Genomic DNA, 14,460 nt, shown 5'->3' with positions numbered 1-14,460 from the left:
ATATGACACGATTATCCTCTCGACAGGTTTTTCCGCGACATGATATTATAACGTTTCCAGAAATGAGAAATGATTCAAAAATCTCGTCTTTAACCGCGCAGTATCTGTTTTCCGCGTTGGCCGCCGTCGTCAGCTGCGGCGCAGCCTGCAGCGACCTTAGCTCGCCACAGCAATAGCATCAGTAGCGGCGCAGCATCGACGTTGCTCGTGCATGTAAAATAACCATCGTTAGCAGCACAGCGTAGCGAGTCGTCGTATATCGTGCCTAGTCCTGTATATATATATATATATATATATATATATATATACCTATATACAAATATTTTCCTCATCGAACTGATGCACAGTCGCCCATCGTCTCATTGTTGTTCTTTTTATACATAAGTCTTCCCGCATACGGCGCCACAGCTGACAGGACGAACAGCAGGTGTGTAATTTTGGCTTTCTCTCTATCTCGCTGTGTATAACATGTTGTGGGGGGTCCGTGTGCTGCTGCCATAGTTGAATCGTAGTTATACATATACACACTTTCACGCGGCTGGCCCTGGCACACATATATACCAACTCCGCGTGGAATCATCGAGCTGTCTTTTTACGGGTTTTCTCGCGGCTGTTTTATTGTCAACTGGCTTTTAGTCGATCCGAATCGTCGGTGTCGAATGGAGCGAAGGTATATTGTAACCTACAAAAAGCGGAGAACCCCTGCGCGCAGGTAGAGATCGCAACACGGAAGAGGAAGAGCGACTCGTCGAGTAGGTAATGTTTGTTTCCTCTCGTTAGAAGATTAGAGACGTCGATTTTTCTTACGGTGTTCGGTATGCGAAATTATAAATAGCCGTAAAAATAGAAGTAAACATCTCGGCGGACGGAATATATAGGTATATAGCGAGCAGCAACTTTCCTTCTTCTCATCAAGATGCGAGAGAGAGAGAGCGCGTGGCAGTCGAGCCTCCTCTCTCGTGCGCGCGCTGTGTGTACCTATATATATATACGTCGGGAGAGCATCTTTCTCTTTCTCTATAGCGCGCGGGGAGAATATAGTACACAGTGTGTTTATTTTAAGCGCAAAGCCGCTTGGAATTACGGATTACGGTACACGTAGCTACCTATATAGACACAGGCAGCTGCTCTGTGCGCGTACTACGTGATCAAAGTGTGTGGCGTTCGGTCTTTCTCTCTCACAGAAAAACGGTGGAAAAGAGCGTAAAAAGGGGCTCGACCGAGAGAGGAAAGCCAGTTCAGTAAGTGACGGAAATAAGTTCTCAGCGCGCGCGAGTGACGAAATAAGGAACATAACGGAGGCGTGTGCGCGAGCAAACCCTCAGCGGGAGCCAATGGCCAGCACCGAAAATCCCGACTCTCTCTCTCTCTCTCTATCGCTTATCTAAGAGCTTCGCTGCTGCCTCGGGCCGTAATTCATTATGTTCGCGTGCGCGCGTTCCTACGATTTCGAAAACGAATTTCGACCTCGAGAAACTCTGTAGCGCAGATAAAGCGGCATTCCTCTCTCTTCGTTCGAGAATCGCTTAGCGGCCGATTAATGAGTGTTTTTCTCTCTCCCGCTCACTAATTAATTCCTCGACGAAGAGTTTTGACCTTTCGCGCGACGGAAGGACGGCGCTCATTTTAATATATCGGGAACGAATTGTCGTGCGTCTTACGCATTGTGTTTGCGCCGGAAACGCCACCGACTTTCGGCGTTAAATCAAGTATCGAGGAAACTTACTTTCGTACACAGCTGCAGCGAGAGAGAGAGAGAGAGAGAGAGAGAGAGACAGCGCGGAAAAAAAAAGTTCGAATGGCGACACGATGACGCAGCACGCGTTCGAGAGACTGGCGCACATATATAAGAAAGTTTTATTTGCTCGACGCACACGTGCTTGCGCGATATTATCTTCGGTATAGAGCGTCTATATCATCGCTGCGTATGAATAGCGAAGAAGAAGAAAAAATTGGCGCGCACGAGTGCCGCAGGCTTAACGACGACGATATAAATTAACATACGCATATAGAATATAGCAGCGGCGTCGCGGATTGTTTCGTTAACTTCGTGTTTTTTTCTTCTCTCGCGCTTTATCGAAGCGACAACGTCAGCAGCAAGCGTAAAAAGGTGTTTACGTCGATACTTAATAGTCGATACGTATTCGAAACTTGTGTATATATATAATTAAACGTTGACCTCGTTACTCGTTCTTTTTTCGCCTCGTCGTCGGCATTGCGATCGCGCTTAATCGAGTGTTTTGATACACACAAGCTTGTACAATAAGTAATACATTGTAAGAAGCGAACATCCGCGTGTCTGCGCATCGAAGATAAAGCGGTGTCAACGGCCAGGATTGATATTTCTGAAGATGTATTGTATAACGCAAAAGCTCGTCTTCTTTTTTTTTTGCTCGAAGATAAGAGCGCGTATAAGATCCACGCGCTCCGCCGCATTATGCAACAAGCGCGCGCGCGCGCGTGGTCTCCGGTGTTATTATCAACAGTCTGCGGCGCTGCGAGAGAGCGTCTGGCTCGAAAAATTTTAATTGTTTATCAAGGACGCGCGCGCTCACGTGGATTATATCTCGCAAATGAGATTTTGCAAAGGCGCTCGCGGGATTTTTAGCCAAGCGAAACGCGCAAGGCGCCTTGCGCAACGATCGTGAGCTGCGCCGATGACTCGGCAGGTTCTCTCTCGCTCGTATACTCGCTATTTCTATGTAGCTGTATGCGATCCTCGCACATTATTTACAACTGCTCGATCTTCGACAGATATATGTAGACGCGTGTCTCTCTGTCATGTGTGCCTGTGATATAGTCCCAGTGGCGGCAACAGCGCAGTCAGCTGCTGCTACTTTTCGCGTACAATTGCAGTCGTTTAAGTAAGGTCAAATAGCCGTCCACCGTCAGCAATCATATGGACGGCCTCGACTTAGTCGCCTATATATATATGACGCTTTGTGTGCATGTGTGCGTGAGAAGCCCGGACGCTTGTGTTTTAGAGAGTTGGTATTGTGATTTCAGATTTCGGAGCTGAGTTTCGTGGTGTATATAACACTGACAGAGAGGAGGAAACATGGCTGAAGCCCATTCGGCCGTTGCGTTCAGCTTCTCCATCACCCACGAGGGATGGGACGTGAACTTCGACCGGGAGGTCTTGAACCTCATCTGGCAGTCCGGTATTCGCTCGTGGAAGAAGCGATACTTCAGATTCCACGTGAGTGAGGTTTTTGGAGTTTGACCAGATTTTGGTGATTTTAGACGATTGAATTTTTTATTCGTATACTTTTGCAGAATAACATTAAGAGCGGAGTGTACCCAGCTTCGCTGGGAAGCCTGTGGCTGACGGTGATAGTGGTGACGGCGATTCATTTCGCCGGATACAAAGTACCTTACGATCCTGTGGGGAAGGTGGTGCCGTACTTGTTCGCGTGAGTATTTTTGCTTGGTATTTGTGATTGAAAGCTCGAGCTTATCGAGCAAAGATTATGATTCATCGTATTGAATATGAAGATTACATCGGGGCATCACAGCTCGCAGCGAGTTCTTGTTCTGTTTAACTTCGTATTCATTTTTTTCACAATGCTTACTGTTGCAGGTCGCAGATCCTGGCGCACTTGGCAGGCTGCTTCGTGGTGGGCCTGTTGTTATGGCTGGTAACGATATACGCGATCCGTTACGTGCTGAAATTGCTGCTCATGTACAAAGGCTGGATGTACGAGTCGAGGGGCCCAGGGAGCAGCATTTCCATCCAAACTAAGCTCTGGGCACGAGCAGTCAAGATCTTCTCGGGATGGCACAAACCGATGTTGTACAGTTTCCAAGGCTCTCTTCCAAGATTGCCACTGCCCAGTGTACACGATACCATGCAGCGTTACCTCAGGAGCGCTAGACCCCTGCTCGACGACGAAAACTATAAACGCATGGAGCGACTGGCCAGCGAGTTCGAGGCCGGAATCGGTGTCAAGCTTCAACGCTACCTCATCCTCAAGTCCTGGTGGGCTACCAACTACGTGTCCGATTGGTGGGAGGAATACGTCTACCTGCGCGGTCGCTCACCCATCATGGTCAACTCCAACTTCTACGGTATCGACGCCATTCTCATGCACCCGACCAAGCTCCAATCGGCCCGTGCCGCCAGTGTTATTCACTCATGCCTACAGTACCGTAGGCTAATCGAACGCCAGTCCCTTGAACCGATTCTAGTCCAAGGCTTGGTGCCTCTATGCTCGTGGCAGTACGAGAGGCTGTTCAATACTACCAGGATTCCCGGAATCGAGGCCGACAAGATCATTCACATCCAGGACTCGAAACACATCGTCGTCTACCACAAGGGCAAATACTTCAGGCTTCCCATCTATCACAAGAATCGTCTGCTTCAACCCTGCGAAATTGAAGTGTAAGTCCGACGATACTCACGTGTATTCAACGTTTTCATATGCTTATATATTCTAATAATTTGTTTACGATGATAGACAAATACAGAGCATCCTCGACGACAAATCTACGCCCTATGAAGGCGAGGAAAAACTTGCCTCCCTAACCGCTGGTGAACGTACGCACTGGGCCAAAACTCGGGAAGAATACTTCAGCAAGGGTATCAACAAGCAGTCATTGGACGCTATCGAAAAGTCCGCCTTCGTTGTTGCACTCGATGATGTTCCCTACGAATTTGACAAGGTTACTTTTCTATCCGATTTTATGATTATTTGCAATTTTCGTTTTAGTATTTCCTTACTTTTCATTTTGTATTGATATGCAGGCACACCCGGAAAAACTTGACAACTACGGACGCATTCTGCTCCACGGTAAAGGTTACGATCGCTGGTTTGATAAATCCTTTACGCTTTGCATCGGAAACAACGGCAGGGTAAGATAAAGACTACTATTTATTTTCACTATAAATTACAAAATAAAATACTTCAGTATTACTCATCGCAGCGGATATTGACGTACTTTTTTGCTTATTTTCAGATCGGTTTTAACGCAGAACACTCCTGGTAAGTATGGTGGTGCTTAATCAACTAAATTTTTATTTCAGATTACAGATCATTTTATATTATTTTATATGAGCACAATTATTTTTCGCGAAAGTTACGTAATTCTTAATATTCGAAACAATGATCAGGGCCGATGCCGCAGTGATGTCACATCTTTGGGAGGTTGTAATCATGGACGAAGCTCCCGGGATACAGTAAGAACTTGTGTATACAAACAATTTGCGACAGCCGACCGGCACTGCTTTCTTTTTCCAATGACTTTCTTCTTAATATAATGATCTGTCGCTGTCTATTTTATGGTTGAAGGTGTATGGCGGAATCTTTAAATGGATATTGGTTGTTGCTTAACGATACTGATACTACACGAATCGTATTTTAAAAGTTAATTTAGTTCCGATTTATTAATATGCGAAGGCGCTGAATAACATTATGTATATATTTTGTGTAACAAAAAATTGAGAATGTGTGGTTCATTCTTAATTGTGCAAAATTATCTGTGATTTGATTCGTCTAAACGTTCGTGTTTAGAAAAAAATGTAAATAATCTTATCTTATTTTCTGGCACATAGGGCAGATGCTCCCATTATGGGAACACTTTGGGAATTCGCTATTGGTACTGACGTGGAAGTTGGGTAATTTACTCATACTTTCTATTTTTACTTCGCTTCATTATTCTTACTCAATTGTGCATTGTATGCTCACGCTTCATTCTATTTTTTTTCCACGCACTATTCGCTTTCAACAAATGCTACATTATTAACTCACGCTTCACAACTAACTAAATATTAATTTCTTTTTAAGTTCTTTTGTTTGAAAATGAAATATTATTCTTTTTTTATGATTCAATTTTTATTTCGTTTATATGCATTTATTATTTCACCTTCATTGAATTTTTCGAGTATATTTTTTTTTTTTTTGTATATCCTCATACTCTTTTATATTTGTTTTCATTCAAAAAAACATCAATCAAAATCGTATTATCTTCATTTTACCTAATACGTGAGGCTTACTATAGATACAAAGAAGATGGACATACTAAAGGAACTCCTGAGTTCACGCCACCTGCTCCATCTAGACTGCAATGGGATCTAAATCCTAAATGTCTGGAGGCCATTGAAACTTCGTATCTGGTACGATTTTTTTTAAACTAATATACAATGTTTAATAGTTATGGTTACTGATAACTTAAATATATCAAGGTTGCTGAGGAACTAGTAAATGGTGTTGATCTGCGCATCTACGTGCACGATTTGTATGGCAAGGGCTTCATGAAGAAGAGCTCTATGTCGCCCGATGCTTTTATTCAAATGGCGCTGCAACTTGCCTACTATCGAGACACTGGCAAATTCAGCTTAACGTATGAAGCATCGATGACGAGGTTGTTCCGCGAAGGCAGAACCGAAACTGTCCGCCCATGTACAATCGAATCCGCAGCCTGGGTGAAGGCCATGGAAAGCAAGTCATCTACGGTACAATTCAATCATTGTTGTTACAAGAAAATAAATAGGAAAAAAATGAAAACTAATAATACACGATTTGCAGGTAGAGGAAAAGCATAAGCTTTTGATGGCTGCTGCAGCTCAGCATCAAAGGGGTTACCAAAATGCTATGTCTGGCAAGGGAATAGATAGGCATTTGTTTTGTCTGTACGTAGTTTCCAAGTATTTAGAGGTGGATTCTCCGTTTTTAAAGGTAATTTTTTTTTTAAATTAACAGCATTTTCGCGAATGTAAACTCATTCATCAAACAACATTACAGGAAGTATTGAGCGAGCCTTGGAGACTTTCTACCTCGCAAACTCCCCACGGACAAACTTCCAAGTTAGATCTTAAAAAGTACCCGGACTGCATATCAGCAGGTGGTGGTTTCGGTCCAGTAGCTGATGATGGTTATGGTGTCTCGTATATCATTGCTGGCGAAAATATGATTTTCTTCCACATTTCGAGCAAAGACAGTTCTCCAGCCACGGTTCGTTAAAATTTTTTCGAAATTTCGTCATGTTCATTTTCTTTTCTACCAGTATTCAAACAACTCGTCATTTTTCGTTTCAGGACTCGAAAAGGTTTGCCGAAACGATCAAAACGGCACTGATGGACATGAAGAATTTGTTTTTAGAGAAGAAGAAGTTGCAAAGTCAGGCAAACGGACTCACGTAATCACTCCGTCGAGATTTCATCGCAATGAAACGGAAATATAAAAGAAAGATCAAGTGCATGCAAGTTTGCCGTTTAAGAAGAGTTTTAATAACTAGCACAGATTCAATGTTTTATAGGTCTTTATAATTTTTAAATCAATTTTTACTGATTACTAAAACGCACAAATATTTTACAAAAGATGCACAGTTATTGCGTTCTTGCAGTACTGGCATAATGTTTTGTAAATTTTTCAAAAGAGGTATTGCACGAAATTGCACAATGATAAACAGTAAATTAGTTGCATATCACGTGAGATTGCAGAAATCTTACATTTCTGCCAATGGATGCTTCCGACTGATGAACTGTTGCTTCCAACTTTGTGAATTAAAGTTTTTAATTTTTTACTACATCATTATTGTTTCAGAATATAAACGTTACTGCGTCTTGTTGAAAGAGACTAATTTTAAATGATCGACGTTAAAAATAATAATTTTTTCGTTAAACTCAATGCAATTAGATTAAAAAGAGAGTTTATATAATAAGTGATATTACAGTAATTATACTGTTGTCGTTTTCATTAAGTAAAGTAAAAATGGAAAGTTTGTTAATCAAGAGTATCAGTGTTGTAGAGACTATGAACGTGTTGAGCGCGAATCTTAATAAATCGAAGATTTTTAAATAAAAATGTGATCGCGTCAAGTTTTAGTATTAGGAAATGTTAAGTAATGCCATGATTCTAAAATGTGCAACCTATCAATGCAAAATAACAAATATTACAAATAATTTTGTACAAGGATATTTTCTATGTTGTTGAAATGATTATTAGTGGTATTGGTGCTTAAGTTTTAAGGCGTTCAATATTTAGTTAGCAGGAAAAAATTTTTAAAAAAAATATGAAAATGCAAAGGTTTTTTTTGTAATGTCTTTTTAAAACCAAGAAAAAGAATCTAGATGAATTTGGTTTTAACAACATACAAAGAGATTTTTTAGACAAATTGTTCAGCAATACATCAATATGAATAAAGTGTTTTGTATACCTCAACTCTAGTATGTACACAATTGTTTTTAAAAAAATCTATACATAAATAAAATAATTTTTTAGTGACAATGTCATTTTCATTGGAAAAACCAGCTGTTAAAGAATTGACACAGGTATTATTTTCTAATTAAACCAGTTGACGTTTATAGAAAACAATATTTATTATACTTAGACGAGTGTATAGATACAATTAAATATTTTGACTTAAGGTAAATTTCTTAATACCTAATACTTTCATGATTTGTAACATTGTTTACGAGAGATAGAGGCGAAAGAGGTTATCGATCTATTTTTTACTATTCGGCGGTTTTCTGGGAGGACTGCTTTCTTTTATCTTGCTGCTATTGGTTTTGTGTCTGTTCGATATAACGGCATTTCTCAGAGTAGAGTGTAGGAACCTTTTATTAATAGTCTCCTTCTTTTTGATCCAGCCACTTGGACCCATGACAGCAGCCCTCCTCGCCCCGTTTTTGGCTTCTTCGAGCAGAGCCTCCGCTGCTAACCTATGAAATCGTAAAATTAAAATACAAGAAACATCGAAAAAAACAAGGTTAAAAATATGAGATTATTTACCTGTTTAACGTTTCTTCGTCCATGACATATAGGCTAGACTAGCAGGATAATAATAAAAACAATAACAACGCAGAAGCAGAAGCTACCGAAGGACTGGCGTATAGAGCAACACTCAATACTGTAGCCGTGTGTGAATAGATAATATTGACATCACAAAACGGCGTGAGTCATCGCTTGAACGCCGAGGCGGTAAAGTGACCGATTGTAGCACGGATGAAACCTTAATACTAATTCAACCAAGTATGAATAACGATAAATTCAATCAAAATCGAGTTTTTTCACTTATTAAAGAGACACCGGTTACTAGATAACATAACAGTTGATCAATAAGATTGCAAAGTTGGCGCGCAATTCGGGAGCGTCACCTGACTGAACTCGTCACAAATCCCACGCCAAGCGTGAAGCGACTGCGAAGCTGCGTCGTGTCTTCTCAGGCATAGGTAGCTCTCGAGTCTCGACTCTCGAGTCTTGCGCGAGGAGGCGAGCGCTCGACGTTTATACGCTTGTGCAGCATAGCCTTGTGGCGGTGCCGATGCCACTATTCGTATATCTCTGAGAATAGTCTTCTCCTTAAGGCGGTCGATTTTCGACGAGTGCTTGGCTCAAGAGGGACAGCACATCATTCCAAACTCGTAACTGCGTCTCTGTCCGCTCAAGCTGAAATCGCGAGTCGAGTGCAGGCTCTGCAACGGATAACCGCGCCAACGAGCTGCTCTCATCCCTGGGTCTGAGGAAAGATCCCACGAGCCGGCTACTTTCACTCTCTCCGACGAGGTATTTTCACCAATTGACCTGCTCTGATTGCTGTAGCTTTTGTTTAGCGATACTCGTGTTTGACGCCGACCTAAGGATTTTTCTCATTTTCGCGAGATCTGCTCCGTTTGGTCTCCATTCATTTTTGAACGCTTTCCTCTGATTTACTTCCTTGTTGTGTTCAAGTCACAAGTTTGTGGATGTATACTTCTGCAACCTGTGCTATATTTACCGTGTTTGTTTAGACATCTGTTGATGCCATTTTTGCACGTACTTGCAAAATACTATTGTTGCTGACGTTTCAGGGTCTTTTGCGTCAGCATCTAAGTCTATACACTTTAAATAAGTTACACTGTAACGTAGCAGATCAGTCGAAAATTATCAGATCAATTTGGATGATTGATAAGATTTTCTTTAACTTCCTTACCCATAAATAGCTATTTTTACCTCTTAAAAAGTTGAAGCTAGATTGTAACTGTAAACTCTGCGTGAGACATTCTTGGTTTTCAGAAAAGACTTTCCTATTCCCAATCGCACAAATTTTCTTTTGAATACTTCAATTCCTTTAAAACCAATTATATTACAATAAGAAACCTAACCTATTTATATTTTTTTCAGCTTCAATATTTAGTACAATTTAACTTTCTGTCACAATGGCCGATTCCAGTGATTTGGATCGGCAGATAGAACAGCTCAAGAAATGTGAGATCATAAATGAGGCTGAGGTCAAAGCACTGTGTGCTAAAGCTCGTGAGATTCTTATTGAAGAGAGCAATGTACAGCGAGTAGATTCACCAGTCACTGTAAGTATAAGCAAAAACCAGTTTGTATGTATTTACACTTTGAAATTACAAAATACTGATTGCATATTTATTTTAATTTCAGGTCTGTGGAGATATACATGGACAGTTTTATGATCTTAAGGAACTCTTCAAAGTTGGTGGTGATGTTCCAGAAACAAATTACCTGTTCATGGGAGACTTTGTAGACAGAGGATTTTTCAGTGTAGAAACGTTTCTTCTTTTACTAGCACTTAAAGTAGGTTTTCATGAATATGAAATAAAATTCATCAAGTCATCATTGGAAATACTTAACTAAATATCCAATATTTCAGGTCCGTTATCCAGATAGAATTACATTAATTAGAGGTAACCACGAATCAAGACAGATTACTCAAGTTTATGGTTTTTATGATGAATGTCTTCGCAAATACGGTAGCAACACAGTGTGGCGTCACTGCACAGAAATCTTTGATTACCTTTCTCTGTCTGCAATCATTGATGGAAAAATCTTCTGTGTGCATGGTGGTCTTTCCCCCAGTATACAAACTCTTGATCAAATTCGTATAATAGATAGAAAGCAAGAAGTAAGTAATAAAAATATTTTGATTATCTAATAAGTAGCGTTTCCGCAAATAGAGAAGTACAAAACTTCGATTCTTTATCAGGTTCCTCACGACGGTCCTATGTGTGATCTTTTGTGGTCGGATCCCGAGGAGACCCAAGGCTGGGGCGTTTCACCACGTGGAGCCGGATATCTGTTCGGTAGTGATGTCGTCGCTCAGTTCAATTCAGCAAACGACATTGATATGATATGTCGAGCACATCAACTGGTAATGGAAGGATACAAATGGCATTTCAACGAAACTGTACTTACCGTATGGTCGGCACCGAACTACTGTTACAGGTATTCTTTCGCTCTAAAAATCTTGTTTTATTTTATTCAAACGATCAAAAGAATAAGGTTTACTAATCGAAACTATCTGGTTTCCGCAGATGTGGTAACGTGGCAGCTATATTAGAACTGAACGAACATTTGCAAAGGGATTTCACGATATTCGAGGCAGCCCCCCAGGAGAGCAGAGGAACCCCTAGCAAAAAGCCCCAAGCCGATTATTTTCTGTGAAGTATTGATTTGAACCAAAATTATTATGTCATTTTTTTAGATAAAATTTTTTAAAAGACGCCATACAATTTTTATGGAAAGACGTTTCATCAATTGTTTAAAATACGTAATTTTAATGACGACGAGAAAAAGCAAGAATATGGAAATGAAAAACATTCAACACCAATAAATTACTGTAATCCACCCCGGGCCTATTCACATGATAATTTATAATTTTTTTTTATATAAAGAGATTAATTAAAATGTTGAAAAAACGCTTATGCTTTGGCTTATTTTAGATACAATTTAATGAAAAAAAAGAAAAAAAGAAAAAAAGAAAAAAAAACACGATTGGTACAAAGAATAAGGACGTAAAGTTTTCAACTAGAACTCGTTGCTGTCTGACGGTATGATGGAGTCAGTGGCGACTTCCTCGTAGTCTCGCTCGAGAGCGGCGAGGTCCTCGCGGGCCTCGATAAATTCGACCTCCTCCATGCCCTCGCCGACGTACCAGTGGACGAAGGCGCGCTTATTGAACATCAGGTCGAACTTCAAATTCAGCTTGGACCAAGCCTCGCCGATGGCTGTAGTGTTGCAGAGCATAGAGACAGCTCGCTGTATCTAGAGAGGAGAACGTTCGTCTGAGAGCACGTCAAGACGGTTAATCAGGAAAAATCAGAAATCGGAATAACGAGATGTACTTTTGCCAAATCTCCACCGGGAACGATAGTTGGCGGCTGATAGTTAATTCCCACTTTGAAGCCTGTGGGACACCAGTCGACAAATCGCACGCTGCTCTTGGACTTGACACTGGCGATGGCCGAATTGACGTCCTTGGGCACGACGTCGCCTCGATAGAGCAGACAGCAGGCCATGTACTTGCCCTCTCGAGGATCACACTTGACCATCTGGTTCCCAGGCTCGAAGCACTCGCTCGTAATTTCGCCGACGGACATGCCCTCGTGGTAGGCCTTGTCGGCGGAGATGACGGGCGCGTACGAGGCCAGCGGGAAGTGGATGCGGGGATAGGGCACAAGATTCGTTTGGAACTCTGTGAGGTCGACGTTGAGCGCGCCGTCGAAGCGCAGCGAGGCCGTGATCGAGGAGACGACCTGGCTGATGAGTCGGTTGAGATTTCGGTAACTCGGGCGCTCGATGCCGAGCTTGCGGCGACAGATGTCGTAGATCGCCTCGTTGTCCACCATGAACGTGCAGTCCGAGTGACCGATCGTCGCGTGGGTCGACAGGTTCGAGTTGTACGGTTCCACCACCGCCGTCGATACCTTAATCGCGCGCGGTTTTTTGCAGCGTTTATGTATTCGTCGAAATTGACGGAATTTATTTTAGAATTCAAGTACTTGTGGCGCCGGGTAAACGGTGAACTCGAGCTTGCTCTTCTTTCCGTAGTCGTTGCTCAGCTTCTCCATGAGCAGAGAACTAAATCCCGAGCCGGTGCCACCGCCGAACGAGTGAAAAACGAAGAAGCCTTGAAGACTGTGGCACTGCTCGGTGAAACGGCGGATCCGGTCGGTCACCAGGTTGATGATATCCTGGCCCACCGAGTAGTACCCGCGCGCGTAGTTATTCGCCGCGTCCTCCTTGCCGCTGATCAGCTGCTCCGGATGGTAAAGCTGTTTGTACGTTCCGTTGCGAATCTCGTCTAGTAGAGTGAAAATGGTGATGGTCTTGCGAAAACGTCGCGATTAGGTATAACCGGTAAGATAAAAATCTGTCGAACTCACCGATGACGGTGGGCTCGAGGTCGATGATCATGGCTCTGGGTATCATCTTGCCCTTGCTGGTCTCGTTGAAGAAAGTGTCGAAGCAGTCGTTGGTACCGGAGGTCTTGTCCGAGGGCATCGTCCCGTCGGCCTGTATCCCGTGCTCCAGACAGTACAACTCCCAGCAGGCATTGCCGATCTGCACTCCAGCTTGCCCCACGTGGATTGATATACACTCGCGCTGTTTTTCACATTCATTTTACACCCAATCTAATTTATACTTGCATTGCGCTTATTTTTAAACGTTCGTGGCGTATTCTGTAAAAATGATCGTTACCATTTTGAATTGCTTGATGGTTTTCCTGGATTATGTGACTTGGTAATTTTTTAAATACTGCTCGACACTTGGAATTTTGGAATTTTCAAAAGAGGCCGAAAAGTTAATGAGACATTTTGTCGAAACTGAGAATTTTTAAACGTCCAAACTTTTTCTACGTTCGAGTCATGACGCCGCCGAAAAATAAATGCATTTTCGCGCTACTTCACGCATCTACGGGTCCGCAGCTATGGAAACAAAAAAATTGAAAAATGCTTTCATTTTTTGCTTCACTGTGCTGTGCGCTTCTCTCTGTTTCCAGTATTATGCCAAGTTATTTATTTATTTATTTATTTATTTAATAAAACCAGAGCCAATTTATATTTAACAATTTGATGCATGTGTAATTTTTAAGCCGCTAGTTTAATTTATGCAATTAAAATCAGCAAAAACTGACGTGTTTGCACAATATATCAACGTTGCTTTATGAAAATGTACCGCCAATACAATAACATAATAAATCATGCGGGTTTGTTTGACAGTATTTTTGTGTAAGCATAATGACCTTCTGTTTATACAAGCTTCGACGCACCTTACATCATTATAGGGTTTTCCAAGTCTCGATTTCTCGAATAAAAATTAATAGCAAAATCAAAATTCAAAATTAGATTTGAATGCTTAGTTTATTTCCGCCCCCGATAGATGTCTCTGGCTCTGCCTCAAGTGTAGGATTATGCGTCTGGGATGACGATGCCGAGAGTCCTACTCTCTCGAGGATGGGGTCCAGGATGAATAAAGGCCACCAGCTTCCTCTGGAATAACACTTTCTTTTATTAGAATATCCCGTTAGATCAACTGTCTCGAACGTTATGCGGCTCGCAGGCCGCGACATGCGCTCGTTCGTTCTCTCTCTCTCTCTCTAGCCAACATGGCCGACATCCCCACTCCTGGCTTACGCAGGGCTGCCAAGGGAGCTCCCCACACACTCCCCCCCGAGATTCTTGCTGATCAACTTGCAAGCTCTGCACCAGAAGGGTTGAGACCCAAGAATCGCATG

General features: G+C 42.1%; 4 protein-coding genes and 1 long non-coding RNA gene across 16 annotated transcripts; 2 read left to right on the top strand and 3 right to left on the bottom strand.

Moving 5' to 3' along the window:
* Positions 1 to 180: 180 nt before the first annotated feature.
* Positions 181 to 8,222, top strand: LOC100121693 (carnitine O-palmitoyltransferase 1, liver isoform). 9 transcript variants are annotated; one of them, XM_031930888.2, is made up of 14 exons: positions 185 to 427; positions 3,007 to 3,199; positions 3,277 to 3,413; positions 3,581 to 4,381; positions 4,458 to 4,662; positions 4,745 to 4,852; positions 4,957 to 4,982; positions 5,111 to 5,176; positions 5,552 to 5,614; positions 5,998 to 6,112; positions 6,182 to 6,451; positions 6,525 to 6,674; positions 6,741 to 6,950; positions 7,034 to 8,222. In XM_031930888.2, the coding sequence occupies exons 2-14, from the start codon at positions 3,059 to 3,061 to the stop codon at positions 7,136 to 7,138; spliced, it is 2,397 nt and encodes a 798-aa protein (XP_031786748.1). In that variant the 5' UTR covers positions 185 to 427; positions 3,007 to 3,058; the 3' UTR covers positions 7,139 to 8,222. The 9 variants fall into 9 exon arrangements, with proteins under 9 accessions (XP_008216890.2, XP_031786748.1, XP_016845843.1 ...); XM_032596200.1 differs by lacking the exon at positions 185 to 427 and adding an exon at positions 445 to 752; XM_031930891.1 differs by lacking the exon at positions 185 to 427 and adding an exon at positions 733 to 756.
* Positions 4,744 to 5,832, bottom strand: LOC103317977. The gene is made up of 2 exons (XR_004227806.2): positions 5,081 to 5,832; positions 4,744 to 5,006 (listed from the first exon to the last, which is right to left on the bottom strand). It is a non-coding gene; the product is annotated as an uncharacterized LOC103317977 (long non-coding RNA).
* A 73-nt stretch (positions 8,223 to 8,295) lies between the features above and the next one.
* On the bottom strand, positions 8,296 to 9,367 carry LOC100678389. The gene is made up of 2 exons (XM_003425013.5): positions 8,730 to 9,367; positions 8,296 to 8,659 (listed from the first exon to the last, which is right to left on the bottom strand). The coding sequence occupies exons 1-2, from the start codon at positions 8,750 to 8,752 to the stop codon at positions 8,443 to 8,445; spliced, it is 240 nt and encodes a 79-aa protein (XP_003425061.1). The 5' UTR covers positions 8,753 to 9,367; the 3' UTR covers positions 8,296 to 8,442.
* LOC100116897 (serine/threonine-protein phosphatase 4 catalytic subunit) lies at positions 8,803 to 11,642 on the top strand. 2 transcript variants are annotated; one of them, XM_032596214.1, is made up of 7 exons: positions 8,803 to 8,969; positions 9,037 to 9,503; positions 10,101 to 10,285; positions 10,368 to 10,520; positions 10,597 to 10,848; positions 10,930 to 11,168; positions 11,258 to 11,642. In XM_032596214.1, exons 3-7 carry the CDS (start codon positions 10,136 to 10,138, stop codon positions 11,385 to 11,387), a joined length of 924 nt encoding a protein of 307 aa, XP_032452105.1. In that variant the 5' UTR covers positions 8,803 to 8,969; positions 9,037 to 9,503; positions 10,101 to 10,135; the 3' UTR covers positions 11,388 to 11,642. The 2 variants fall into 2 exon arrangements, with proteins under 2 accessions (XP_032452105.1, XP_001606225.1); XM_001606175.6 differs by having other exon boundaries at positions 8,953 to 9,503; positions 11,258 to 11,641.
* LOC100117239 (tubulin alpha-1B chain-like) lies at positions 11,477 to 13,656 on the bottom strand. 3 transcript variants are annotated; one of them, XM_031930987.2, is made up of 5 exons: positions 13,425 to 13,656; positions 13,109 to 13,328; positions 12,725 to 13,026; positions 12,068 to 12,649; positions 11,477 to 11,987 (listed from the first exon to the last, which is right to left on the bottom strand). In XM_031930987.2, the coding sequence occupies exons 1-5, from the start codon at positions 13,425 to 13,427 to the stop codon at positions 11,751 to 11,753; spliced, it is 1,344 nt and encodes a 447-aa protein (XP_031786847.1). In that variant the 5' UTR covers positions 13,428 to 13,656; the 3' UTR covers positions 11,477 to 11,750. The 3 variants fall into 3 exon arrangements, with proteins under 3 accessions (XP_031786847.1, XP_032452101.1, XP_032452100.1); XM_032596210.1 differs by having other exon boundaries at positions 13,109 to 13,367; positions 13,425 to 13,646; XM_032596209.1 differs by having other exon boundaries at positions 13,109 to 13,357; positions 13,425 to 13,646.
* Positions 13,657 to 14,460: the final 804 nt, after the last annotated feature.

The sequence above is a fragment of the Nasonia vitripennis genome, chromosome 1, assembly GCF_009193385.2.
Source record: "Nasonia vitripennis strain AsymCx chromosome 1, Nvit_psr_1.1, whole genome shotgun sequence".
Taxonomy (NCBI): Eukaryota; Metazoa; Arthropoda; class Insecta; order Hymenoptera; family Pteromalidae; genus Nasonia; species Nasonia vitripennis.
The sequence above is the reverse complement of the archived record's forward strand: the minus strand, read 5'-3'. Positions and strand labels throughout refer to the sequence as shown.